Consider the following 27,500-nt stretch of genomic DNA (forward strand, 5'->3'; position numbering starts at 1 on the left):
CCTTCCATCTCTCTCTCCCTCCTTCCATCGCTCTCTCCCTTCTTCCATCGCTCTCTCCCTCCTTCCATCTCTCTCTCCCTCCTTCCATCGCTCTCTCCCTCCTTCCATTGCTCTCTCCCTCCTTCCATCTCTCTCTCCCTCCTTCCATCGCTCTCTCCCTCCTTCCATCGCTCTCTCCCTCCTTCCATCGCCCTCTCCCTCCTTCCATCTCTCTCTCTCCCTCCTTCCATCGCTCTCTCCCTCCTTCCATCGTTCTCTCCCTCCTTCCATCGCTCTCTCCCTCCTTCCATCTCTCTCTCCCTCCTTCCATCTCTCTCTCCCTCCTTCCATCTCTCTCTCCCTACTTCCATCGCTCTCTCCCTCCTTTCATCGCCCTCTCCCTCCCACCCTCTCCCTCCCCCTCTCTCTCCCTTCCCCTCTCTCTGTCTCTCCCTCCTTCTATCCCTCCCTCCCTCCCTCCCTCCCTCCCTCCCACCCTCCCTCTGTCTACCTCCCTCTCTCTCGCTTCCCCTCTCTCTGTCTTTTCCTCCTTCCATCCCTCCCTCCCTCCCTCCCTCCCACCCTCCCTCTGTCTACCTCCCTCTCTCTACCTCCCTGTCTTTCTCTCCCCCTCCCTCTCTCTCTCTCTCTCAAGCATCCCAGGCATCTCTCTCTCTCTCTCTCAAGCATCCCAGGCATCTCTCTCTCTCTCTCTCTCTCTCTCTCTCTCTCTCTCTCTCTCTCTCTCTCTCTCTCTCTCTCATAACGAAGTTTTCTTTGGGAGCCATGGATAGAGGACCGCACAAACAACGCTTACCTGACATTTTCATGTCGACTCATGTAGATTTTCCTAAACTGCCCGCCTGTTGCGTCCGACCCGAGATCGTGTATCATTTCATCGGCAATGTGCTTGGGAAGTACCGAGAGAAGCAATCTCTCCTGTAGCAAGCAAACAAAGGAAGTGTCCATGAGAAACCAAGAGACGAAGCGCTATAACTATAGACGACGTGAGACGAAGCGCTATAACTATAGACGACGTGAGACGAAGCGCTATAACTATAGACGACGTGAGACGAAGCGCTATAACTATAGACGACGTGAGACGAAGCGCTATAACTATAGACAACGTGAGACGAAGCGCTATAACTATAGACGACGTGAGACGAAGCGCTATAACTATAGACGACGTGAGACGAAGCGCTATAACTATAGACGACGTGAGACGAAGCGCTATAACTATAGACAACGTGAGACGAAGCGCTATAACTATAGACGACGTGAGACGAAGCGCTATAACTATAGACGACGTGAGACGAAGCGCTATAACTATAGACAACGTGAGACGAAGCGCTATAACTATAGACAACGTGAGACGAAGCGCTATAACTATAGACGACGTGAGACGAAGCGCTATAACTATAGACGACGTGAGACGAAGCGCTATAACTATAGACGACGTGAGACGAAGCGCTATAACTATAGACGACGTGAGACGAAGCGCTATAACTATAGACAACGTGAGACGAAGCGCTATAACTATAGACGACGTGAGACGAAGCGCTATAACTATAGACGACGTGAGACGAAGCGCTATAACTATAGACAACGTGAGACGAAGCGCTATAACTATAGACAACGTGAGACGAAGCGCTATAACTATAGACGACGTGAGACGAAGCGCTATAACTATAGACGACGTGAGACGAAGCGCTATAACTATAGACAACGTGAGACGAAGCGCTATAACTATAGACAACGTGAGACGAAGCGCTATAACTATAGACGACGTGAGACGAAGCGCTATAACTATAGACGACGTGAGACGAAGCGCTATAACTATAGACAACGTGAGACGAAGCGCTATAACTATAGACGACGTGAGACGAAGCGCTATAACTATAGACGACGTGAGACGAAGCGCTATAACTATAGACAACGTGAGACGAAGCGCTATAACTATAGACAACGTGAGACGAAGCGCTATAACTATAGACGACGTGAGACGAAGCGCTATAACTATAGACGACGTGAGACGAAGCGCTATAACTATAGACAACGTGAGACGAAGCGCTATAACTATAGACAACGTGAGACGAAGCGCTATAACTATAGACAACGTGAGACGAAGCGCTATAACTATAGACGACGTGAGACGAAGCGCTATAACTATAGACGACGTGAGACGAAGCGCTATAACTATAGACAACGTGAGACGAAGCGCTATAACTATAGACGACGTGAGACGAAGCGCTATAACTATAGACGACGTGAGACGAAGCGCTATAACTATAGACGACGTGAGACGAAGCGCTATAACTATAGACGACGTGAGACGAAGCGCTATAACTATAGACGACGTGAGACGAAGCGCTATAACTATAGACGACGTGAGACGAAGCGCTATAACTATAGACGACGTGAGACGAAGCGCTATAACTATAGACGACGTGACTGCAACACCAGAGTGGGTGAGAATTATGCTGAATCAATCTTGAGAGAGAAGCAATCTCTCCTGTAGCAAGCAAACAAACAAAATGTCTAAGAAACAAAGAGAGTAAGAAATACAGTGGTATCTGCAATATGTGGCCCCTCCAATGAGAGGACACCTCTCTTAAAAGGACACCTTCTGTCGTCCCTTTGTATATTATTTCTACTAAAATATAGCTGTCATGATATGCCTCTTGCAATGCAGGGACACGTTAAGCTTGTCTCAAGGGTGTCTTTTCATGGCAGGTACCGTACCGCTGTAGAACTACAGACGGCATGACTGCAAAACCAGATCAAGTGAGACTTATGCTGTCTCTTGAGAGAATAACAAGCTATGACATTAACAAGCGACTTCAATCCAAAAAAGGGACTTAGCACTATAACTATAGACAACATGACTGCAAAACCAGATTAAGTGAGTTATGCTGAACCAACCCTCTGGCTCTTGAGAGAATAACAAACATTGAAACGAACAAGCGACTTCAATCTTCAAAAAAAGAATACACCGCTTTTAACTTTCAATAAGTCTGGCACTGGTATTATGTACCATTGAAGTGTTATCAGCGCTGTACCTTTGCCCAAGATCAACATCCGGATTACACTTTTTATAAAGGAGCTGCAAATGAACGCATTAGCCGGGCGGGGATGTAGCTCAGTCGGTAGCGCGCTGGATTTGTATCCAGTTGGCCGCTGTCAGCGTGAGTTCGTCCCCACGGTCGGCGAGAGATTTATTTCTCAGAGTCAACTTTGTGTGCAGACTCTCCTCGGTGTCCGAACACCCCCGTGTGTACACGCAAGCACAAGACCAAGTGCGCACGAAAAAGATCCTGTAATCCATGTCAGAGTTCGGTGGGTTATAGAAACACGAAAATACCCAGCATGCTTCCTCCGAAAAACGGCGTATGGCTGCCTAAATGGCGGGGTAAAAAAACGGTCATACACGCAAAAAAAACACGAGTGTACGTGGGAGTTTCAGCCCACGAACGAAGAAGAAGAAGAAGAACGCATTAGCCCAACACAAATAATGTTGATTTAGGGTAACGTGGCCAAAACAAATAGGGTCGGCAGGTAGGCTTTTTTTCCGGTTTTTTTTTTTAAAATTTTTGAAAGTATATTGCAAAGCAGGTGCTCGAAGTCGATCCCGCCATTGCAACTGTTACGTCATCCTGAACTCAGGTCAAAATGAGTTCGGCTCATTCTCTCCCTGACCGGACGCGACAGTCCTACGCGAATCTATCAAAACTAGGAATACAGAGTTATCTCCCATATGTTTTTCGCGAGCTCTAATCTAAATTTGAGATCAGTGTTCGCGAGACGAAAATGATTGCAGATTGGCAGACTTCGACAGTGATCTCCGTTCTGTTCTTCACAGTTATGATTAAGACATCGTTCTAAGGTCAAAACTCCTCCGAAAATGGCGTATGGCTGCCTAAATGGCGGGGTAAAAAACGGTCATACACGTAAAATTCCACTCGTGCAAAAAAACCACGAGTGTACGTGGGAGTTTCAGCCCACGAACGCGGAAGAAGAAGAAGAAGAAGAAGGTCAAAACAAGTCGAAATTTTGGGACTGCTGCCGGAAGGAGACCGTAATATATGGTTGCATCACTACAGAAAAAATCGTCTGCTTCAGCGAACGCCGAAACCAAACGGTTGATTATCACGTGACACTTTTGCCATATTTAGAGTTGTTTGCACAGTAAATACAGCCGCGAAAAAAGAGCTCCCTTGAAACTGTCTTACAAATCAATTCCTTTGTAATTTAAAAATTACACACCATGAAAAATCATTATCGACGATCGCGAATCTGCTTATATCAATAATAGACTATAACACATTACAAAAAGCTCTAAATATGTAAAACAAGAATCGGTTTCCTTGCCAGACAAGGAAACTCAAGGCATCCTGTCAGGGAGAGAATGATTCTTTCTTTTCTTTCTTTATTTGGTGTTTAACGTCGTTTTCAACCACGAAGGTTATATCGCGACGGGGGAAGGGGGGGGGGGGGGGGGGGGGAGATTGGATAGAGCCACTTGTTAATTGTTTCTTGTTCACAAAAGCACTAATAAAAAAATTGCTCCAGGGGCGTGCAACGTAGTACAATGTATTACCTTACTGGGAGAATGCAAGTTTCCAGTACAAAGGACTTAACATATCTTACATACTGCTTGACTAAAATCTTTACAAAAATTGACTATATTCTATACAAGAAACACTTAACAAGGGTAAAAAGAGAAACAGAATCCGTTAGTCGCCTCTTACGACATGCTGGGGAGCATCGGGTAAATTCTTCCCCCTAACCCGCGGGGGGTGGAGAGAATGAGCCGAACTCATTTTGACCTGAGTTCAGGATGCTGTTATTTCATTTTTTTTTCATTTTCATTACTTTATTGTCCCATCGCTGGGAAATTCGGGTCGCTTCCTCCCAGTGGAAAGCTAGCAGCAACGGAGTCGCGCTACCCAGGTGTCTGCGTGTTTAGGTGTATTCAGCCACCTGCACTTATGGCAGAATGACCAAGGTCTTTTACGTGCCATTGTGATGACACGGGGGTGGGACATGGCTTCCGTCTCTGGGTCTGCACATAAAGTTGACCCGTGTTCGTCCCGGCCCGAATTCGAACCTGCGACCTTTCGATCACAAGTCCAGTGCTCTACCAACTGAGCTACCCCCCCCCCCCCCCCCCCCCCCCCCGGTGTGATGTCGAGTTCAAAGGAGGTTACTTCCCTTAGTCTCTCAAAATCTGCAAGAAGTTTTTTCGTTTTTCTGTTGTTTTGTTTTTTGAGAAAAAAAGTGTTAGGGTCGGCGGGAAAGAACAGGGTTGGTCGGGTTACCATAAACCATTTATTTTTATGTTTGGCCTTATGAAATATCAGGCCCCCCCCTTCCCCCCCCCCCTCTCTCGCCCCCCCCCTCTCTCGCTCCCCCTCTCTCGCCCCCCCCCCCTCTCTCGCCCCCCCTCTCTTACCCTCTCTCTCTGTCTTTCTTCTCTCAGTCTCCTTCTCTTCCACCCCCCCCCCCCCTCTTAGTCTCGCCCCCCCCCTCTCTTGCCCTCTCTCTCGCCCTCTCTTCTCTCAGTCTCCTTCTCTTACACCCCCCCCCCTCTCTCGCCCCCCCTCTCTCTCGCCCTCTCTTCTCTCAGTCTCCTTCTCTTCCACCCCCCCCCTCTTAGTCTCGCCCCCCCCCTCTCTTGCCCTCTCTCTCGCCCTCTCTTCTCTCAGTCTCCTTCTCTTCCACCCCCCCCCCCCTCTTAGTCTCGCCCCCCCCCCCCCTCTCTTACCCTCTCTCTCGCCCTCTCTTCTCTCAGTCTCCTTCTCTCACACCCCCCCCCTCTCTCGCCCCCCCCCCTCTCTCTCGCCCTCTCCTTCTCTTCCACCCACCCACCCCCCACCCTCTCTTTTAACGTGAGAATCAGGTAGACAAAAAGACAGAATTAAACAAACTATATTCCTCCTCACCTGTTCTCTATACTCTTTCTGCAGTTGAAAACTGATGGTGTGAGATTTCTTCGATTCGACGAAAGACCGACGCTGCTTGCGATCAGAAAACAGAAACACCAGCACCCCTAAAAGTATGGCTCCGAGGAACAATAAGGAATTGGCCGCCACCTGTTTGGAACAGTAAATATATTTTGTGTTAGCTTTTGAAAAGGAGACAGTTATGGTTTAGTACACAAAGATTTGTAATCACTATCTGGAGGCTGTCCGAGTGGGGGGGGGGGAGAGAGAGAGAGAGAGAGAGAGAGAGAGAGAGAGAGAGAGAGAGAGATAGAGAGAGACAGAGACAGAGACAGAGAAAGAGAGAGAGAGACAGACAGACAGACAGACAGAGAACGAAAGAGAAAGATCGACACGCAGACAGAAAGACAGACAAAGAGACTGAAACAGAAAGAGACAGACACAGGTTGTCAGACACGTAGGCACACAGCCAGACACACAAACATAAATTGGGGAAAGGGAGAGAGATTTACAAAACAATTAAGGCCATTTTAATGTCAATAATGTCGATCGACACAACACAATCACAGCACAACACATGGAAATGTCGCTCACCGCCCTGTGGGAATATGTGCAAACTTCTAATTACAATGCCAACAATATTTGCATAATGAATGGTCGTATCATGAGCAAACATTTTGTCAGAAGCACAAATTGCAACGACACAAACAGCCTTTGTGTGCAGCACTAAGTCAATCAATCAATCAATATGAAGCTTATATAGCGCGTATTCCGTGGGTACAGTTCTAAGCGCTTGTCGAAGAGTTGTCAACACAGGACTAACAAAGAAACTAACATCTACAGACGGACACAAACCCTATCACACACTAGCAAACCCTGATAAACATACAACAAACAACTGTTTAACAACAATGTACACATCAATAGCTAGGTCCAAACAAAATAATATCAAACACAAAGAAAACACCTCTCACAGAGCACAGCACAAGAATGTCTTTTGGGGCACAACACATCACTGTCGAACATGAAAGTCGCAGCCAGCTACGGGAAGAACTGAGTCTTCAACCTACTCTTGAACGCGTCAAGAGAGGGACTCTGGCGAAGCTCAAGCGGCAGGGAGTTTCAGACGGAGGGGCCCGCGGAGGGAAATGCACGCTGACCAGCAGATGCGAGTTTCGAGCGAGGGATGTGAAGGCGGAGTGGGTCAGCAGCAGAACGAAGGGGACGGTCGGAGGGCTGGGTGTACAGGTCCAGGGAGGATTGAAGGTACTCGGGAGCAGAGTCGTTGAGACACTTGTAGACCAGAGTGGACAGTTTGTAGGAGATTCGGGTGTTGACAGGGAGCCAGTGCAAGGAGCGAAGTAGGGGGGTGATGTGGTCTCGCTTCGTCTTCCTCAACGTCAGCCTGGCAGCAGCGTTCTGGACTCGTTGTAGGCCATGAATGGATGAGGCCAGCCAGAAGTGATTACTGTTATCATTGAAATACAGTTCTTTTGTGCCGAGAGCGTACTTTTAATGTGTTAGGACAAACCCATTTCCTAACACACACACACGCAAATCTACATATACGACTTGTGTCTGTGTGTGTGTGTGTGTATGTCTGTGTGTGTGTGTGTGTGTGTGTGTGTGTGTGTGTGTGTGTGTGTGTTCGCGATGCACGGCCAAAGTTCTCGATGGATCTGCTTCAAATTTGGTGGGCATATTCAGGTAGACCCCGGACACAACCTGGACGATGAGAATTTTCAACACGTGCTCTCAACGCGCAGCGCTGAACCGATTTTGGTTTTTCTCTTCATCTTCCCACATCCATTCCCAGTAACTCTTCCTTATCTTCTCCAGTGTTTTGCGTTTATCTCCCTTCCTTCGTGTGGCGTCAATCTATATTCCCGTTACTATTTTTAGAAAGTCACTGTCCACAACGCTTTCATCCCGGCGAAGCCGGATATTCCCGTTACTATTTTTAGAATGTCACTGTCCACAACGGTATTCCTCTACTTCTTCCCGGCGAAGCCGGGTATTCGGCTCTACTTCTTCCCGGCGAAGCCGGGTATCATTCGGCTCTACTTCTTTCCGGCGAAGCCGGGTACCCGGCGAAGCGGGTATTCATTCTAGTATATACATATACGGACACAGCCATGCACAGACACCGTCACATACAACGACACACACACACACACACACACACACACACACACACACACACACACACACACACAACACAATACACACACACACACACACACACACACACACACACACACACACACACACATCCATCCATCCATCTATCCACCCACCCACACCCACCCACCCACATACAAAAAGGCAGAGGCTCACCTGCCTGGCTAGCATGTCATTGTTTGAGTGCGTGCTGCTCTCATCGTTGTTGAGTACCCACAGCAACCCACCCTCCAGACTATGGGCTACAGCCGCCAGGCAGCTGATGGCAATCACAACGCGAAGCCTCCAGGGTAGCACGACAAAGCTGATGAAGAACTGAAGCTGGAGCCAGCCCACCACACCCGTGGAGGACTTGGCAGACCTGTTCAAGTCAGAGTGTCATGAAACGGTAACGTTGCAGATTCATGGGTGGGACTGAAAAATGTCACGAATCCTGAACCTCAACTGAACCACACACAAAAACAAAACAAAAATCGTCATGAATCCTGAACCTCAACCGAACCACACACAAAAACAAAACAAAAATCGTCATGAATCCTGAACCTCAACCGAACCACACACAAAAACAAAACAAAAATCGAGTCCGGATTTCCGGCATATACCGGAAGAATCGCACCCCTGCAGATTTTCATAAAACAACATCTTCTGGTTAGATAATTGATTCGACCTTTTCCTCGTTTGTAAAAGTTGCAACGTTTTGCCTATTGCGAATTTTCGTCGAATCTTAATTCGTCTCTTCCCTTTTTGTCTGATCGATTTTGAGGGTACCCGTATTTGAGCGATGGTCTCGTGATCACTGTAAAAGAAATCTATAATCCAAAAAGTGATCCAGATAGACAAGAGAACGGCCTTAAGTGGCTTAGAAAGTTTGAATGATATGACACGGGAATTAATGCTTTTATTTGGGAGCCAAATTTGTCGCAATTATTGTTTGGCAAAGTTAATATCAATTCGTTTTGTTATTCTATCCTAAGACTATTCCAGAAACAAACTTGCCTTACCCTTAACCCCTTCCCACCACTATCACTAACCTCATACTCAACACCCTCCAAAATTTGAGAGAAAATATTTTTTTTTTTTTAGCAAGAACACAAAAAAGGGGGCCCGGTAGCTCAGTTGGTAGAGCACTGGCCTTGTGATCATCAGGTCGCAGGTTCGAATCCGGGCCGGGACGGACACGGGTCAACTTTATGTGCAGACTCCGAGACGGTATCCATGTTCCACCCCCGTGTCACAGAGGCACGTAAAAGATCTCGGTCATTCTGCCGTAAGTGCAGTTGGCTGATTACACCTAAACACGCACACACCTGGGTAGTGAGACTCTGTTGCTGCTAGCTTTCCACTGGGAGGAAGCGACCCGAACTTCCCAGCGATGGGACAATACAGTAATGAAAAATGAAAAAAATAAAAATAAATGCAGACCTCTTGGTGCCTGCGGAGAAGAGAATGGCGGTTGTGATGACGAACCACATGGCCATGATGCAGACCGAGGTCCACTGGTAACTTTTGTCCTTCTTGATATTCAGGACCACCAGGGTGGCGACAAGGAACGCTATCAGCCCGAACAGGACAATCATGGGCGCCAGCCTCTCGCTCAGGGTGGCCGGGACCATCAGCTCCAGGATAATCTACATGAAAAACAAGAGAGAACAATATTTCGCAATATAGCATAACAGCCATTGGTAATTGTCCATAGATGGATGGATAGATAGATGGATTGAAAGACAGGACCAGCAGCTCTAGGAGTATCTGCATGGATAGATAGATGGATGGATAGACGGGACCAGCAGCTCTAGAAGTATCAGCATGGATAGATAGATGGATGGATAGACGGGACCAGCAGCTCTAGGAGTGTCGGCATGGATAGATAGATGGATGGATAGACGGGACCAGCAGCTCTAGAAGTATCGGCATGGATAGATAGATGGATTGAAAGACAGGACCAGCAGCTCTAGGAGTATCTGCATGGATAGATAGATGGATGGATAGACGGGACCAGCAGCTCTAGGAGTATCTGCATGGATAGATAGATGGATGGATAGACTGGACCAACAGCTCTAGAAGTATCGGCATGGATAGATAGATGGATGGATAGACTGGACCAGCAGCTCTAGAAGTATCGGCATGGATAGATAGATGGATGGATAGACGGGACCAGCAGCTCTAGAAGTATCGGCATGGATAGATAGATGGATGGATAGAAGAGACCAATAGATGGGTGGCCGAGTGGTAACGCACTTGCGCTCGGAAGCGAGAGGTTGCGAGTTCGACCCTGGGTCCCTTCGTGTACACTACATTGGGGTGTGCACGTTAAAGATCCCACGATTGACAAAAGGGTCTTTCCTGGCAAAATTGTATAGGCATAAATAAAAAAAAATGTCCACCAAAATACCCGTGTGACTTGGAATAATAGGCCGTGAAAAGTAGGATATGCGCCGAAATGGCTGCAATCTGCTGGTCGATGTGAATGCGTGATGTATTGTGTAAAAAATTCCATCTCACACGGCATAAATAGATCCCTGCGCCTTGAGTCCGAGTCTGGAGATACGCGCGCGATATAAGACTTCATATAAAAAAAAAATTAAAAAAAAAGGTGTAGGAGTATCTGCTTGGATAGATAGATGGATATATAGATGGATGGATAGACGGGACCAGCAGGCAGGTTTCACGGTAATCAGACTCTTTGATGTGTGTAAACTTTGCCTTGAAATTACTTGCTTACTGTGTTGATTTTCATCATTTTTTCTGCTTGGCATGAGTAAGTATGGTATTTGCAATACAAAAAAATAAATAAAAGCTAAAATGTTTGTGTTTGAGCAATTATTTGAGCGAGTTTTTCGAAGCGAACGTGTGAATCCTGACAGACACCATTTCCTTCTGTCACATGACCCCATCTCAAAGTGTGATTCAAGCAGACACGAAATATCACACAAAACATATGATAATGGGGTTATTAATTCAATTAATACACAAGGTTAGTCTCTGACTAGATAAAATAGGGAAAAAATATCAAATGGGAGCATAAAACCGTTTCTGGAAAAATTTTCAATCGCCACCGAAAGTGTCTGTCAGTAAAAAAACCACGTGCTTTGTTTGCAAAGCAAAGCCTAATTTTACACATCGCGTGCTTTTGTCTGTTATTCTTGCTTGTGAACATCATTTTATTGATGTTCTTCACTGGAAAGCAGGTGTATCATCAACAGTATCACAAAATCGCAAAGAATGAACATTTTTGTTGTGATCCGACCGGTGTCTGTAGACGGAATCACACGTTCGGCAAACTTCGTTTTTAACGGAAATAACCGAGCCTTTCATCGGAAACGACGTTTCAACCGCTTCATATCGTCTGCAGGAAGAAAAAGAGGAATGCGATACCCAGTAAGTAAAACATTTAATCGTTTTTAGTGCCTTTTGATCAAGTTTTGTTGCGTCTGTCAGCAACGTTCGGCAACCCAACGTTCGGCACAGCGACGCGCGCATACGGATTTGCAGCATTTGCATTCGGAAAGTGAGGGATTTGTGAGTTCGTTTGCATAATTTCAATCGCTAGTAGGTTTTCCCTTCGTCTCCCATTGTTGTGTTTGCATGTTATTGGCATTTCATTGTGTAAATTGAAAGTTTGTGAGTAACAGTAGTACAATCTGTCGAACGTTGGCGACGCTGACAGACGCAAATATCGAACGTTGCCTTCAATGACAGAAGGGCTTGGCGATCATACTTTCGATTCGTAGGAACACAATATGGAGACAGCAATGTGCGCTCGTTACCACAACGGTCATGAACCGGTGTAACACGAAATTTTTACTCCACGAAAAATTGACTCCGGAGTAAACTTCCAGTAAAAATCTTGTACGAAAAAAGAACTCCACAAGGAACTAAATTTTTACTCCCCAAATATTTACTCCCAGTAAACATCTCGTACGAGAAACTTAGGGTCTACTCCTTCGTTTATAATTCGCGCAATATCCCATTTACGTGCAATCCCGTTTTGCCGCCGTCCCATTTTGGCGCAATTTCACAAGCCAAGCGTCATCTTACTATCGCATCCCATTTTGGCGCAATCCCGTTTCGCCGCTATCCCATTTTTTTATTTTTTATTTTTTATTTTTACATTTAGTCAAGTTTTGACTAAAATAATGTTTTAACGTAGAAGGGGAATCGAGACGAGGGTCGTGGTGTATGTGTGTGTGTGTCTGTCTGTGCGTGTGTATGTGTGTGTGTGTAGAGCGATTCAGACCAAACTACTGGACCGATCTTTATGACATTTGACATGAGAGTTCCTGGGAATGATATCCCCGGATATTTTTTTAATTTTTTTTCGATAAATACCTTTGATGACGTCATATCCGGCTTTTTGTAAAAGTTGAGGCGGCAGTGTCACACCCTCATTTTTCAATCAAATTGATTGAAATTTTGGCCAAGCAATCTCTGACGAAGGTCGGACTTCGGTATTGCATTTCAATTTGGTGGCTTAAAAATTAATTGATAACTTTGGTCATTGAAAACCTGAAAATTGTAAAAAAAAAAAATTTGTTTTTAAAACGATACAAATTTACATTCATCTTATTCTTCATCATTTTCTGATTCCAAAAACATATAAATATGTTATATTCGGATTAAAAACAAGCTCTGAAAATTAAAAATATAAAAATTATTATTAAAACAAAATTTCCGAAATCGATTTAAAAACAATTTCATCTTATTCCTTGTGGGTTCCTGATTCCAAAAACATATAGATGTGATATGTTTGGATTAAAAACACGCTCAGAAAGTTAAAAAGAATAGAGGTAGAAAAGCGTGCTATCGATCCTTCTCAGCGCAACTACTACCCCGCTCTTCTTGTCAATGTCACTGCCTTTGCATCGAGCGGTGAACTGACGATGCTACGAGTATACGCTGTTGCTGTAAAAATGCAGTGAGTTCAGTTTCATTCTGTTAGTTCGACAGCTTGACTAAATGTTGTACATGAACAAAGTATGCAAACCAGATGATCCAGCGACGTCCTTCCCAATTTATGTCCAATGGACGTCTACCCACAACACGCCACTGGATGCCGCGTGGTCAGCCAACCATGTGGTGCCAGTCGTGAAAACCAGGTTCTTTGTCCCACAAAGAGACATTCAAGTTGGGGACTTTGTGACCGCTGACTTTGTCAGCATGGATGGAAAGGTGGAGAGATACAGGGCGGTGATCATCCCCAAGTCAACCCATTTCCCCGATGGGCCAGATCGAGAGGAGATCTGTGTGAAGTGTTTGCGCGCAAAAGACAATGAGAGATACTATGTCTTTCCTAATGTTGATGACATTTCATGCTTGCCAATGGCTCAGATAAAAAAAATCCCACCAACCAACCATGAACAACAGGGGGGATTACTTTTTTTGACATGTGATCAAGTCTCATTTGAGCGTTCACAGTGTTACCTGAGAATAGCACACCCCCTTGAATTGGGAACAAAGAAAAAGCGTTGTATATATGCATTTTTGAATGCTTTTCTAAAGTCATAAGTTCATTATTTGTGATTTTTTTTATTTTTATGGATTGTTTTGCTGAATACATGCAGTTAAGAAATTGACCCCGTTTTCAAATTTAGGGGGTAGGGTTGCCCTATAGCCCACGTATGTCTGTGTGACTGTGTCAAATATCAATCTACTCTGCGTACAAAATGTATATATGTTTGTTTTTCGATTTTAGAATGATTTCTTAAGCTGGCTATAACTTCTGAGGTCTACAGGAAACGATAAAGATAAAAAATGTACAAAATATAAGTAGCGTCCTTTATCTTACCATTGTTCTGATCAATGCTGTCCCTTTATTTGCAAGTTAACCATTTTTCTTAATGTGTTCAAGGAGTATGTTAAAAATTATTATCAATGGTTGCTTTAAACTGCACCTTTGGGCAGTTATTATGCACTAAAGTTGTAAAACCATGTTTTGGGGGTTTTAGGATATAGCGTCTTGGAACGCCAATCATCTTGGAAATACGAATGTTCATATAATTTTTTTTACTGTTTTGGATAGATAAAAAGTTGAACTCTTGGTGCAAACTGTTTTTTGGTCCCTGTTTGACTATTTATTATTTTGGAATATTGTGTGTGAGGGGGAAACAGCAATCCTCAATATCATGAAACGTGCCAGCAGCCCTAGGAGAGGCATTGCACATCGCTGACCGGCTCACCTAAAAATGGCATGATCAAAGTAATAATAATAATGATAATAATAATAAAGATAGCTTATATAGCGCCGCTTCACAAATTTAACTATGCTCTTAGCGCTGTACATCGAGATATAACAATTTCAATAATATAAATTTATACAAAGATGATATTATCATAATACACATTTACAAATATCACTCACGTGCATACATCCTCGTGCACACCACGCGCATACACACTCCCACTCATTAGCAAGTGCTTCCATCCCCCTGCCACTGAGATGTTCATATACCCCCCTGGACAAGCTCACACCATGTCCGTCTCCTCTCTAGACTGTACATACACTCAGCAAGAAAAAGAAAGACTAAATGCAAATTTCATACACAACCCTATGGCTCAATCAAAGCTGAAGCAACTATACAAAAAAGACACATTCAAACAACGAATCTAACTTCACCTAAAACAGTCTATAAAGATGGCAAGGACAATTTACAAGGATTCGCGAAAAAGGTGCGTTTTAAGGGAACTGCGGAAAGAGTCCTTAGAAGCAGAATGGCGAACGGAGGAAGGGAAAGAATTCCAGACAATGGCAGCCGCAGAAGCAAACGAGCGATCTCCAAAAGAAGGCAAGCTTCGCTCGAGAGTTTCCAGTTTGCGACTGTCAGCGCGTGAGCGGAGGTTGTAGTCAGAGGGATTGTCATATGTGACGAGCAGTTCCTTGAGGTATTTAGGGCCATCTTCAAATTTGGCAGAGAAACAGATACAAGCAAGCTTGTATCTGATACGAGCGGACACGGGAAGCCAATGAAGGGAACGAAGAAGTGGTGTGACATGATCAAACTTCTTAGAACGATATATCAATTTGGCGGCAGAGTTTTGTACCTTTTGGAGTGACTCGACAAGTTTTTGATCACAGCCATAGAACAGGCTGTTGCAATAGTCTATTCTGGATAGAACTAGAGAACAGGCTAGAGTTTGAGCGGCTTGGGGGGTAAGATAGTGGCGGATAGAACTGATTTTCCTTACGTTACTGTACGCAATTGTGCGGATGTTTTGGACGTGCTGGGAAAGTAATGAATAATCAAGTGAAATGTTGTCGATTATTTTCAGTCAAAAGTGCGAGGATGACCTTCGATCAACTTCCGGTCTCTGCTGTACAGCTGGTAGAGACTGAGCCAAAGTAATCCCCGTTTCTACCCCCCCCCCCTCTCCTAAAAAAACCCATCTCATATCCCCCCCTCCTCCCAACAATACTAACACACACATACCTGGGCGACCAAGTAGATCACACAAGTGCAGGCAAAGGCTGGAATGATCTTCGACTTCCGGTCTCTGCTGTACAACTGGTAGAGACGGAGCCATAGTCACCCCCGTTTCTATCTTCCCGTCTCCCCATCCCCTCTCGTTATAAGAACATTCACAAACAACCCATCTCATATATCCCCCTCCTTCCAACAATACCCACACACACATACCTGGGCGACCAAGGAGATCACACAAGGGAAGGCAAAGGCTGGAATGATCTTCGACTTCCGGTCTCTGCTGTACAACTGGTAGAGACGGAGCCATAGTCACCCCCGTTTCTATCTTCCCGTCTCCCCATCCCCTCTCGTTATAAGAACATTCACAAACAACCCATCTCATATATCCCCCCCTCCTCCCAACAATACTAACACACACATACCTGGGCGACCAAGTAGATCACACAAGTGCAGGCAAAGGCTGGAATGATCTTCGACTTCCGGTCTCTGCTGTACAACTGGTAGAGACTGAGCCATAGCCACCCCCGTTTCTATCTTCCCGTCTCCCCACCCCCTCCACCTCGTTCTAAGAACATTCTCAAACAACCCATCTCATATATCACCCCCCCCCTCCTCCCAACAATACTCACACACACGTACCTGGGCGACCAAGTAGATCACACACGTGAATGCGAAGGCTGGAATGATCTTCAACTTCTGGTCTCTGATGTAGAGCTGGAAGAGACTCTCCTCTGCCTCGTTGGGGAAGTGGCCGAACACGACCTCCGTGATGGTGGCTTGAGACCGTCCATACGTCACATGCACAGACCCTGCGGGTTTGCCTGGCGAGGACGACGAGGGGTTCGAATTTCTCCTTGCTGTCATCCCGCCCGGGGCCTGAGCGTCGGCCATGGAGACCACTGGTGTTGATTTGGCAATGACGGAACGAAGACACTGTAGGTTTTCCCCCTCACGTATTGCTTACTCAGAGATTAATGAGGGAAAAGAGATCACTGGTGTCTGTTTGGCCATGTTGGGACGAAGATACTGCCGGGTTGTACACTCTCTTTTAGCTTACCCAGAGTTTATCTCACTGTTACAGCGATGGGTGCTGGCCAAGGTGGTCATGATGGGATGGGATATTCCAGTTTTTTTCCCCTCACTGTTATCTTAATCAAAGTTCATCGCACTGTTACAGCGATGGACGCTGGCCATGCGAGACCACTGGTGTCGATTTGGTCATTTTGGGACGAAGATACTCGAGTGTTTTTACCCTCACTTGTATCTTAAACAAAGTTCATCTCACTTTTAAAGCGATGGACGTTGGCCAAGGTGACCACTGGTGTTGATTTGTTCATTTTGGAACAAAAATACTCCAGGTTGTTTTCTTACCCAGAGTTCATCTCACTGTTACAGCGACCATTTGTGTCCCATTTGGCCATGATAGGACAAAGGTACTGTAGGGTTGTCCCCTCCCTTTTAGTTTACTCAGAGTTCCACGCTGGCTTTATACCCCATGAAGCAGAACCGTTCATCTCAATGTTACAACCAAGGGCGTTTGACAGAAAACTACTTGTGTCTGTTTAACCACGAGCGACGACAATAGTTGAGGCTTTTTCTTTGTTATTGCTAACTCAGAGTTACACGCTGGTTAACTGCCTCACAAAGACGAGACTGTGTCTGTTTGGTCACGAGCGACGGCGATAGTTGAAACTTTTCTTTGTTATTGCTAACTCACAGTTACACGCTAGTTATATGCTTCACGAAGACGAGACGCTTGTCTCACTGTTAAAGCGTTGGTCTTTGGTCCACAGAGACCACTTCTGCTGTTTGGCCTTGGTAGGAAGAAGATACTGTAGACATTTCCCTCTCTAGTTGATAGCTCTGAGATACAAGCAGCTGGCTTTATGCCTCACGAAGCAGAAACGCTTGTCTCACTGCTACAGCGATGGAGACGGAGACCACTTTTTACATTTAGTCAAGTTTTTTCTTCTCTGTTTTTGATGCCTTAGACTTACAAGTTAGCTACATGTCTCACGACCTAGAAATGATCATCTGGCGTCGTCATGGCATAATTTTTTCTACCCCCTCTGACGGATTTTTTTGTTCGGCAATTTTATTGTTGGTGTCCATACTTCATTGTGGTGATGAACGGCACATAATATCAATTTCACTTTGTGCTCGAGAAAAGTCTACCGTTGTCATTCTTTTTTAAGTTTATCTGTGCTTCGTCACTCAGCACATCACATAATCCATCAGTTTCACTATATTCCTGAGCAAAACTACCTTTGTCATTGTAAAAGTTTGTCACGTGCATATGTGCTATATTACATAGTACTATAGAGAGTCTGAATATGTTGGCATGTTAATGAACGAGGAAAACAACTTTCAAGTCATATGTTTCCGGTTCATATGTTTCCGGTTCATATGTTTCCGGTTCAAATGTTTCCGGTTCATATGCTTTACGTTGACGTCAATGTGTATGCGAAAAGGTCACTCAGAGTTTTCATTTTGGAATATTCTACAAGTATTCCTTATTGCAAGCTGTGTACGTGTATGTCTATCGGAGAATTGTGAAAAAGAGCTGTTTTGATTGGGTTTTTTATGTGTAGGTTATTCAAGTAAAGCTGGCGAGAGCCTTTGTTTTGTTCTTTCTTTTCCTTAGTTTTCTGGTTTTTTTTCTTCTTTCTTTTCTGTCTATGGTAGAACTTTGCATAATCACACCGGTATCCTGTAACTCATTATTATTCAACCTTGCGTTTTAGCATCGGAAGCATCATTAACGCCGTTAAGAATCATGTCTCCAGAGATTTCTTGCAGAAGAAAACTTCCAAGGACAAAGGTGGTAGATCATTTCCTGCAACAGAAGAGTTGTGAAAATGATTGTAAATATGATCAGGCTAGAAAAGTTGTTGTGAACATTGTTGTATATAGGATAAGGCTGGATGATTTGCTGTGAACATTGTTGTATAGGATAAGGCTGGAAGATTGGTTGTTAATGTGATTGTAGATAGGATTAGGCTTGACAAGTTGTTGTGAACATTGTTGTAGATAGGATTAGGCTAGAAGATTTGTTGTGAAAATAATTGAAGGTGGGATTTAAGGCAACAAGATCTTAGATGAGCTGTCACATGATCATTGTCACAAGAACCCTTCAACCCCAATCCTATCATCAATCATTTTCAATTTCCTCTCGCATCAGCCACAATAACAGAACCGCTTATTGGTGTAAGGTTTCAACATATCAAGGTTCTCAGACTCGCAAGGTATCCCCATTAATAGCAATCGATTACCACGTACTGCGTCGTAAATTATTCGTTCATTTGCTTGTTGGTGCAATGTAAGCTTTGCACAATTATTTGCGACAAATGCAAAGATAATGTTAAAATTCTCTTACAATTTGTTCTTTTTGTCTAGTACTACTTCTTTTGAGCATTCATTTGCAACAGAAAATCAAGACAGAATGATATTCCTCGTTTTTTTTTCTTTCCGCACTTTTCTTCTTCTCATTATTCTTTGTTTAAAAATATAATGTATAACACCTCTGTGCTTTTTGGAATGATCCAACATTCTGTTTTTTTCTTCCTTCCTTTCTTCCTCACGATAGATGCCTCGTGTTAACTATTACCAACTAACCAGCTAACAATCTACCTACCTGATATGTATACGTTTAGCTACATACCCACCTAGCACCCTACCTGTATAAACCTAATCGGCATGTTTGTCCACCTATGTTGATCTGTCTGTCTGTCTGTTTGTCTGTCTAACTGTACTGGTCATTTCTTTAAATGACCCCCCCCCCCCCCAATGAATGTACCACCCCTTATCAAACTCTAAGCAGATGCGTTTGAGTGCAGCTTTATGCAATCAGGCCGTTTGTGTAGATACCAGTTATACGACCGGAAAGGCCATTCATTTTTCTACCATATTCAGCAAACACATTGATTTCTACATGTGTCTTTACAATGCAACAGAGAACAAAGACAGCCTCGCAAAGGAAATAAACACACACACATAAGGCAAACAAAAAAAGAGGTCTGTTTACGGTAACATAGGCCCAAAAAATAGGGTCGGTAGGTCGGAATTTTTTATTTTTATTTTTTTTCTCAAAAAAACCCATATTTTTACGTTATTTTGCCGAATTTTTTTTTCCCCCAAATGCCCAAAAAAAAGTCTAGGGTCGCGCGAAAAAAATAGGGTCGGTCGGGTTACCGTAAACAGACTATTTTTTTTTTTTTTTGCCTGATAGAAGATAATTGATTTTTTTTCAACAACATTGCCAAACTTTGACATCTGCACGGCTTGGGACTACTGGTTCGCTGAAATGTGACGGTCGACAAAAAAGGCTAGACAATTATGCTCTGCGACATTAGTAAGCGCTTCTACAAATCTGTGTGTAAATGTTCACTGCTGTTTTTGCCGAGAACGCCCCACTTCTAGTTGAACACAAGGCGTGTGGTTGCTATGCACACGGGGTACAACCGCACGTGCAAAATGCGAGAGCGAATCGATAGCAATGGTCATTAATCATTCAAGACGGATATTTATCTTAAATTTGCATCGCTGCGCATATATCTGTTTTTTTGTGTCACACACACACAAACACACACACAAACACACACACACACACACACAAGCACACACACGCACACACACACACACACGCACGCACGTACGCACGCACGCACGTACGCACGCACGCACACACACACACACACACACACACACACACACCAATAACCAACATATACCCAAGAATGGTGAATTTCCAGAACGGTTTAACAATCAATACTCTCTACAAAACAAACAAAACGTGTGATTACTTTGTTGCATCTTTTGCGAAAAGCTTCCATAACTAAGCCATGTTTGTTTTCAACATTTCATTACACACAGACGAGCTCTTTACAACATCTCCCACTTTTTACATTTAGTCAAGTTTTGACTAAATGTTTTAACATAGAGGGGGAATCGAGACGAGGGTCGTGGTGTATGCGTGTGTCACTGTGTGTGTGTGTGTGTGTGTGTGTGTGTGTGTGTGTGTGTGTGTGTGTGTGTGTGTGTGTGTGTGCGTGTGCGTGTGTGTGTGTAGAGCGATTCAGAGTAAACTACTGGACCGATCTTTATGAAATTTGACATGATAGTTCCTGGGTACGATATCCCCGGATGTTTATTTCTTTTTTTCGATAAATGTCTTTGATGACGTCATATCCGGCTTTTTGTAAAAGTTGAGGCGGCACTGTCACACCCTCATTTTTCAATCAAATTGATTGAAATTTTGGCCAAGCAATCTTCGACGAAGGCCGGACTTCGGTATTGCATTTCAGTTTGGTGGCTTAAAAATTAATGAATGACTTTGGTCATTAAAAATCTGAAAATTGTAAAAAAATTACTTTTTTATAAAACGATCCAAATTTACGTTCATCTTATTCTTCATCATTTTCTGATTCCAAAAACATATAAATATGTTATATTTGGATTAAAAACAAGCTCTGAAAATTAAAAAAAATTATGATCAAAATTAAATTTTCGAAATCGATTTAAAAACACTTTCATCTATTCTTATTCCTTGTCGGTTCCTGATTCCAAAAAACATATAGATATGATATGTTTGGATTAAAAATACGCCCAGAAAGTTAAAACGAAGAGAGGTACAGTAAAGCGTGCTATGAAGCACAGCGCAACCGCTTCAGCGCCAAACAGGCTCGTCACTTTTACTGCCTAGGTGAACTGCCTGGTATTCCCCCTCTCTTGGGGAAGATCGCATCACTTCTTTTTTTACTTCTTTTCTCTCAAGGCAATACAATGTGTAGCCCATCAACGAAAGCTAGGGTTAATTTTGTATGGCGTTGGTGTTTTTCTCTTTATCTATTTACACATATATTGTTATTGCGAGTGGAAGGGCTTCCCGGGATCACGACGATAAATAATTCTCGCGAACAAACACGATTACATCCTTTGTCGGGAAGAACACTTAGCAAGGCGGGTTAAATTTATGTCACGCGACTTGACTTGTAAGCCAGGTATTAACAGGTGCAAATCGATCCACCTGATGTTAGCAAAGTCAGACTTCGTATGGTTTTCTAACGCTACACTGGCAGGGAAACTAATACCACAGTCACACAGTGCTACGTCCTTACCACGACCATGCCGATCACGCCGATTTGAAAAAGTTATCAAATCGGGGGCATATCGCCGTCAAAATCAAGCACATGGCAAATAACAAAAAAAACCAAGAAATTCCTCCGAGGTAGGAAAAACACCCCCGTCCTTACCATTCTCACTGCCACCAACTGAGAAGGTTATTTCCCTTGGACCATTAATATGTCCCTCTATAAGTCCTTGTAGAATCTTAATCCACCAATAACTCCCTAACCGTGTGTTTGACTGGTCCCAATTTTTGTAAGGACCGTCTCAGGAATGTATAGAACCTGTTCACCAAGTTTGGTGACGATCGGTCCATTCATTCTTGAGATCTATATGCGAACACAAACACACAAACAAACAAACACATCGACCGAATCCTATACAAACCCCTATACCGGGGGTGTAAATACATCACGACTGTACTGCTCCACGAACCGGCTACGCTTGTTTTGTGCAGTTCACAGTAAGGTCCGTTCACACAGCAATACGTCCTTGCCACGACCATGCTGATCAAGCCGACCTGAAAAAAAAATCAAATCGGGGCATTTCGCCGTCAAAATCCAGCACATGGTTCGTAATACCATAGTCACATAATATAGACGCCGCTTCTGCTACGACGGAAAAGTGTCCGAGAGCGTGGCCAATCGTGGGCCAAACGTGGTAGGATCTCCATGAGCGTGGTTTGGTCGGGATCTGCTAGGTCGGGAAGCTTGTACGCTCTCCCCATGCACGCTGATGTTGAACTGCACAAAATAAGTGTAGTCGTGCACAGTCGTGATGCAGTTTTTTTTATTTGCCATGTGCTGGGTTTTGACGGCGAGCCCCGATTTGATAACTTTTTCAGATCGGTGTGATCGGCATGGTCGTCGTAAAAACGTAGAGCTGTGTGACGGGAGCCATAACAACAAGAAGAGCAAACGCTCGATCGAGTCACTTTCGCAGTTCTGAATATTATATGAGGCATCAGATGGACAGGAAGAAATTGCTATTCACAACACAATGAGTCACGTTCACATAAAATTTGAGCCCGGTCACTTTTATAGTTTCCGAGAAAAGCCCAACGTTAAGTTGTGTGTTGCCGAACAGAAAAGGCTAGTTATCTCCCTTGTTTTTCTGATAACGTTCGTAAAAGGCTACAGATGTAAATACTTTGATGTAAAGAATAATCCTACAAAGTTTCAATCACATCCGATGAACTTTGTCAAAGATATAAAATGTCTAATTTTTCCTTTGACGCTGACCTGTGACCTTGAAAAAGGTCAAAGGTCAACGAAACCATCGTTAAAGTGTAGAGGTCATTGGAGGTCACGACTAAACAAAATATGAGCCCGATCGCTTTGATAGTTTCCGAGAAAAGTCCAACGTTAAGGTGGTGTCTACGGACGGCCGGCCGGACGGCCGGCCGGACGGCCGGCCGGACAGACTAACACTGACCGATTACATAGAGTCACTTTTTCTCAAGTGACTCAAAAACTACATCACGACTGTACTGCGCCCAGACCCGGCTACGCTTGTTTTGTGCAGTTCAAAATAAGCGTAGGGAGAGCGTGCAGCTTTGCGACCTAGCAGATCCCAACCCGGCCAAACCACGCTCATATATATCTTCCCACGTTTGGCCCACGATTGGCCACGCTCTCCGACAAATGTACAACGGAGTAGAAGCGGCGTCTCTGTGTGACTGGGATATAAAGCGTATAGGGAGAGCGTACAGCTTCCGACCTAGCAGATCCCACCCCGACCAAACCACGCTCATGGAGACCCTCCCACGTTTGGCCCACGATTGGCCACGCTCTCGGACACTTTTCCAGCGTAATAGAAGCGGCGTCTATGTGTGACTGGGGTATTAGGATGTGTGCAATCTATTATCAGCATGTCTCTAGCAACAGACGTAGAGATGGTGAGTGCTGAATGCACACCGATAAAAGCTGTAGTGATAAAGGTGAGAGATTCTGATCTGAGCACGCGCGAACAGAGTACAGTACTGGCCAAGGAGAAGGCCATATTGATGCCCACGGAATAATGTATAAAACACAGGTACACGACACTGCCAGGGAGGGGGGGGGGGGGGTAGCGGGGGTCGAGCTCCTCTCTTGCCTTCGAATACAACATGAAGAAATATCATCCCACCCGCCGCCCCAGATTGAAATGTTCCTTAACCGCATTGTCATCACAAATTCCCAACCTTGGGCAATTAAAGATTCTGTATTCTGTATTATGTTACCCAGAGTCGTGTGACTGTGGTTTAAATGCGATTGGCATGCAAATTGGAAACTTCATGTTGCTGAAAAGTAGATTCGAAGTTATGTACAGGAATTCACAACAGACATCAGTTGACCAGCATAATACCATGTTTCTCTTACAGCCCCCAAAAAACACCTTTTCGAAAACAACAATGCAGGTTGGTAGTCGCCTGCAAACCACTTACACACACACACACACACACACACGCGCGCGCGCGCGCGCGCGCACACACACACACACACTGCGTCAGTTGTGAAAAAGAGATTGAACTCTTCTCCTGCCTTCGAATACAGCAGGAAGAAATCTCATTCTCTCCCACCCCACCATCCCACCCACCCCGCCCACACTCCCTTTCAAATTACCAAGTGTCGTGTGACTGTGGTTTACAAGCGACTATCTTCCCGTGCTGAAAATATTGCCAATCGACATAATATATCCGTCCAGGATTTTGATTGGATAAGAGCATCTTTCCACTTGGACATATACCAACAGTCAGCGGCATAGTAGCTTTCTGGGCAGAGTGGGCATAGTGGGTGTGTGTGTGTTGAATTCATTTCGGAAATGGCACCAGTGTCAATTTGCGAAATTGGGTCAACACAAGTTCTCACTCCACGCAGGACGCTTGCTGCAAGGCCGTTTATGACTTGTATGCGTCCCAAGTTAAACGATGCTCTTACACACACACACACACAACACACAACACACAACACACACACACACACACACACACACACACACACAACACAACACAACACAACACAACACACACACACACACACACGCACGCACGCACGCACGCACGCGCGCGCGCACGCACGCACGCACACACACACACACACAACACAACACACACAACACAACACACACACACACAACACACACACACGCACACACACACACACACACACACACACACACACACACACAGTCGTTTGTTTCCGATGTCAAGGCCAATATAAATGTTGTCTGTCTGGCCAATATAAATGTTGTCTGTCTGGCCAATATAAATGTTGTCTGTCTGGCCAATATAAATGTTGTCTGTCTGGCCAATATAAATGTTGTCTGTCTGGCCAATTAAAAGACTGTTGGGTCGAACTTGATTGAATGTAAGGTTTTGTTTTGTTATAAATTAGACGTTCCAATAGCATACCACTATTGTTTGTTGATTCTGAATTTTGGAACTTTGGCATTCTATCTGTCTTTGGACTATGGTTTTTATTGAAGTTTGTTTTTTATTCACACAAGCGCATGTTTCTCTCTGTGTCTCTCTCTCTTTCTCTCGATCTCTCTCTTTATCTCTGTCTCTCTGTCTCTGTCTGTCTCTGTCTGTCTGTCTGTCTGTCTCTGTCTCTCTCTACCTCCCTCCCCCTCTCTCTCTCTCTCCCTCCCTCTCTCTCTCCCTCTCTCTCTCTCCCTCTCTCTCTCTCCCTCTCTCTCTCCCCCCTCTCTCTCTCTCTCTCCCTCTCTCTCCCCTCTCTCTCTCTCCCTCCCCCCTCTCTCTCTCTCTTTCCCTCCTCCCGCTCTCTCTCTCTCTCCCCCTCTCTCTCTCACCCCTCTCTATCTCTTTCTCCCTCCCCCTCTCTCTCTCCCTCCCTCTCTCTCTCTCTCTCTCTCTCTCTCTCTCTCTCTCTCTCTCTCTCACGCCCAAACACGACAATCTTCTTTTTAAGAATCAATAAGAAAACCTGCGACAGAGTTCACTAGGACTACAAAATAACACAATCTTTTTTTTTCTTCTGTGCAGAGTTCAAGCAAAAGGCAACCAGAGTTAAAAAAAAAATCACTTTGTGCCTATAAACATGAATTGAAGTGCGGCAATTACTTTAAACTCAATTAGTTTTATTGAGAAAACGTTTTCACGTTGCCTTTTAAGAGTTGTCCCCGAGTACGCAGTAGGAGGGTCCAGCAGACTTTAATTGTGTGTGTGTCTGTCTGTCTCGACTTAACAGCTTATTGCTGGGAAACTGCTGGGCGCAGTTCTTTCAAAAGTTGATACACTAACTTGATAATAGGTCCGATTGATCGTATTAAAACTTCATAATGTTACCTGGGACCTAAATGCGAAATATTCCACAAAAACGACTCTTAACGGCGGGCGCGATTCGCGGTGGGATAGAACAGCCGTTCGGCTGATAAACCGCCCAGCCAAGCCAGCGACACCACACCAGGCTTTGCGTGCTTTGCGTGCGTGTACCACTGCGCGAGGAGTATAGGCATTTGAGTTCACTGGCGAATGTCAGATTTGTTGGCTTGGAGGAAAGCGTTTCCGACTATGGCCAAAGAGATCCGGGTTCGATTCCGGGCATGGGCGGTCTATTTTTTTTTAAATTCTTGTTTACTATTGTTTATTATGAACGTTTCAATGTTTTATTTTACTGTAATAATTTTTTTAATTGTGTAAAATAAATATATATATATATATTTTTTTTAATTCCAAGTGATCCGGGTGGAAAGCGATTCGTCTATGGCCAAAGTGATCCGGGTTCGATTCCCGGCATGAGCGGTCTATTTTTTATTTTTTATTTTTTTAATCCAAGTGATCCTGGTGGAAAGCGATTCGTCTATGGCCAAAGTGATCCGGGTTCGATTCCCGGCATGGGCGGTCTATTTTTTTTATTTTTTAAATTCTTGTTTACTATTGTTTATTATGAACGTTTTAATGTTTTATTTCACTCTAATAATTTTTTTAATTGTGTAAAATAAATAAACAATTTTTTTTTTTAAATCAAAGTGATCCGGGTTCGATTCCCGGCATGGGCGGTCTATTTTTTTTTTTAAATTCTTGTTTACTATTGTTTATTATGAACGTTTTCATGTTTTATTTTACTCCAATAATTTTTTTAATTGTGTAAAATAAATTTAAAAAATTTTTTTTTTTTTAAATCCACGTGCACAAGACAAAAACTTTCATACTGGGGGAGCGAGCCAGTCTGAAGAGTACTCGGGTCCAGCGCCAGCGTTTTTTATTTTAAACATCATTCTGATAGCGTCTTTTACCTTGAAGCCAAAGGGCGGACTGTCATAAAACTGGTGCACTGTGTTTTCTTTTAAAGTAATTTCTAAAGCAGAAAGGCCAACCCTCTCCGTGACATTTTGAAGACAATTTTCAACTGTTTTGATATTTCCGTCTCAACCGGCCCCCGTACCGCAGTGGTTATGGGCAGAATATACCTGTGCAGTTTCAGCGGCACAGACGACGCACGGCCTATTAGTTATGCCGCGATTGGGATTATGACGAGTACTTGGCCTGTTTTCCTTTCATGCAACGTGTAGCGGGCTGGGATAACCTGCAGTGCGTCGTCGGTCCTGCTGAAGTTACATATGGTGAGCAGAGCCCCTTAGTGCATCGGGCTGTGGGCCGGGAGGTCGTGGGTTCGAATCCCATCGAATCCCATCAGAGTCGTGTCGGTTTTTCGGGCTACGGCCGGTGTAACACGAAATTTTTACTCCACGAAACTTGTATACATTTTTACAAATCATGGGTTAACAAGTGTTCGCCATGACCCACCCAATCTCCGTGCGGAAATGGTTTTCATTGTTAATTGTCAATTAGTCCAAGTAATACATCACCAAGGCATCATTGACTCACGTTGCACTTGTTAAATTTAGTATGAAT

At 44.3% G+C, this 27,500-nt stretch overlaps 1 protein-coding gene across 1 annotated transcript in view; it reads right to left on the reverse strand.

Moving 5' to 3' along the window:
- The window catches only part of LOC138979534 (adenylate cyclase type 3-like), a 72,246-nt gene extending 62,531 nt beyond the window's left edge, over positions 1-9,715 (reverse strand). The window contains exons 1-4 of the mRNA XM_070352246.1: positions 9,525-9,715; positions 8,259-8,463; positions 5,922-6,071; positions 797-918 (exon numbers count right to left, since the gene is read on the reverse strand). Coding sequence (XP_070208347.1) covers positions 797-918; positions 5,922-6,071; positions 8,259-8,463; positions 9,525-9,715 — 668 coding nt within the window. The remainder of the gene's footprint in view (positions 1-796; positions 919-5,921; positions 6,072-8,258; positions 8,464-9,524) is intronic.
- Positions 9,716-27,500: the final 17,785 nt, after the last annotated feature.

Source organism: Littorina saxatilis, linkage group LG11 (genome assembly GCF_037325665.1).
Source record: "Littorina saxatilis isolate snail1 linkage group LG11, US_GU_Lsax_2.0, whole genome shotgun sequence".
In the NCBI taxonomy this organism is placed as follows: Eukaryota; Metazoa; Mollusca; class Gastropoda; order Littorinimorpha; family Littorinidae; genus Littorina; species Littorina saxatilis.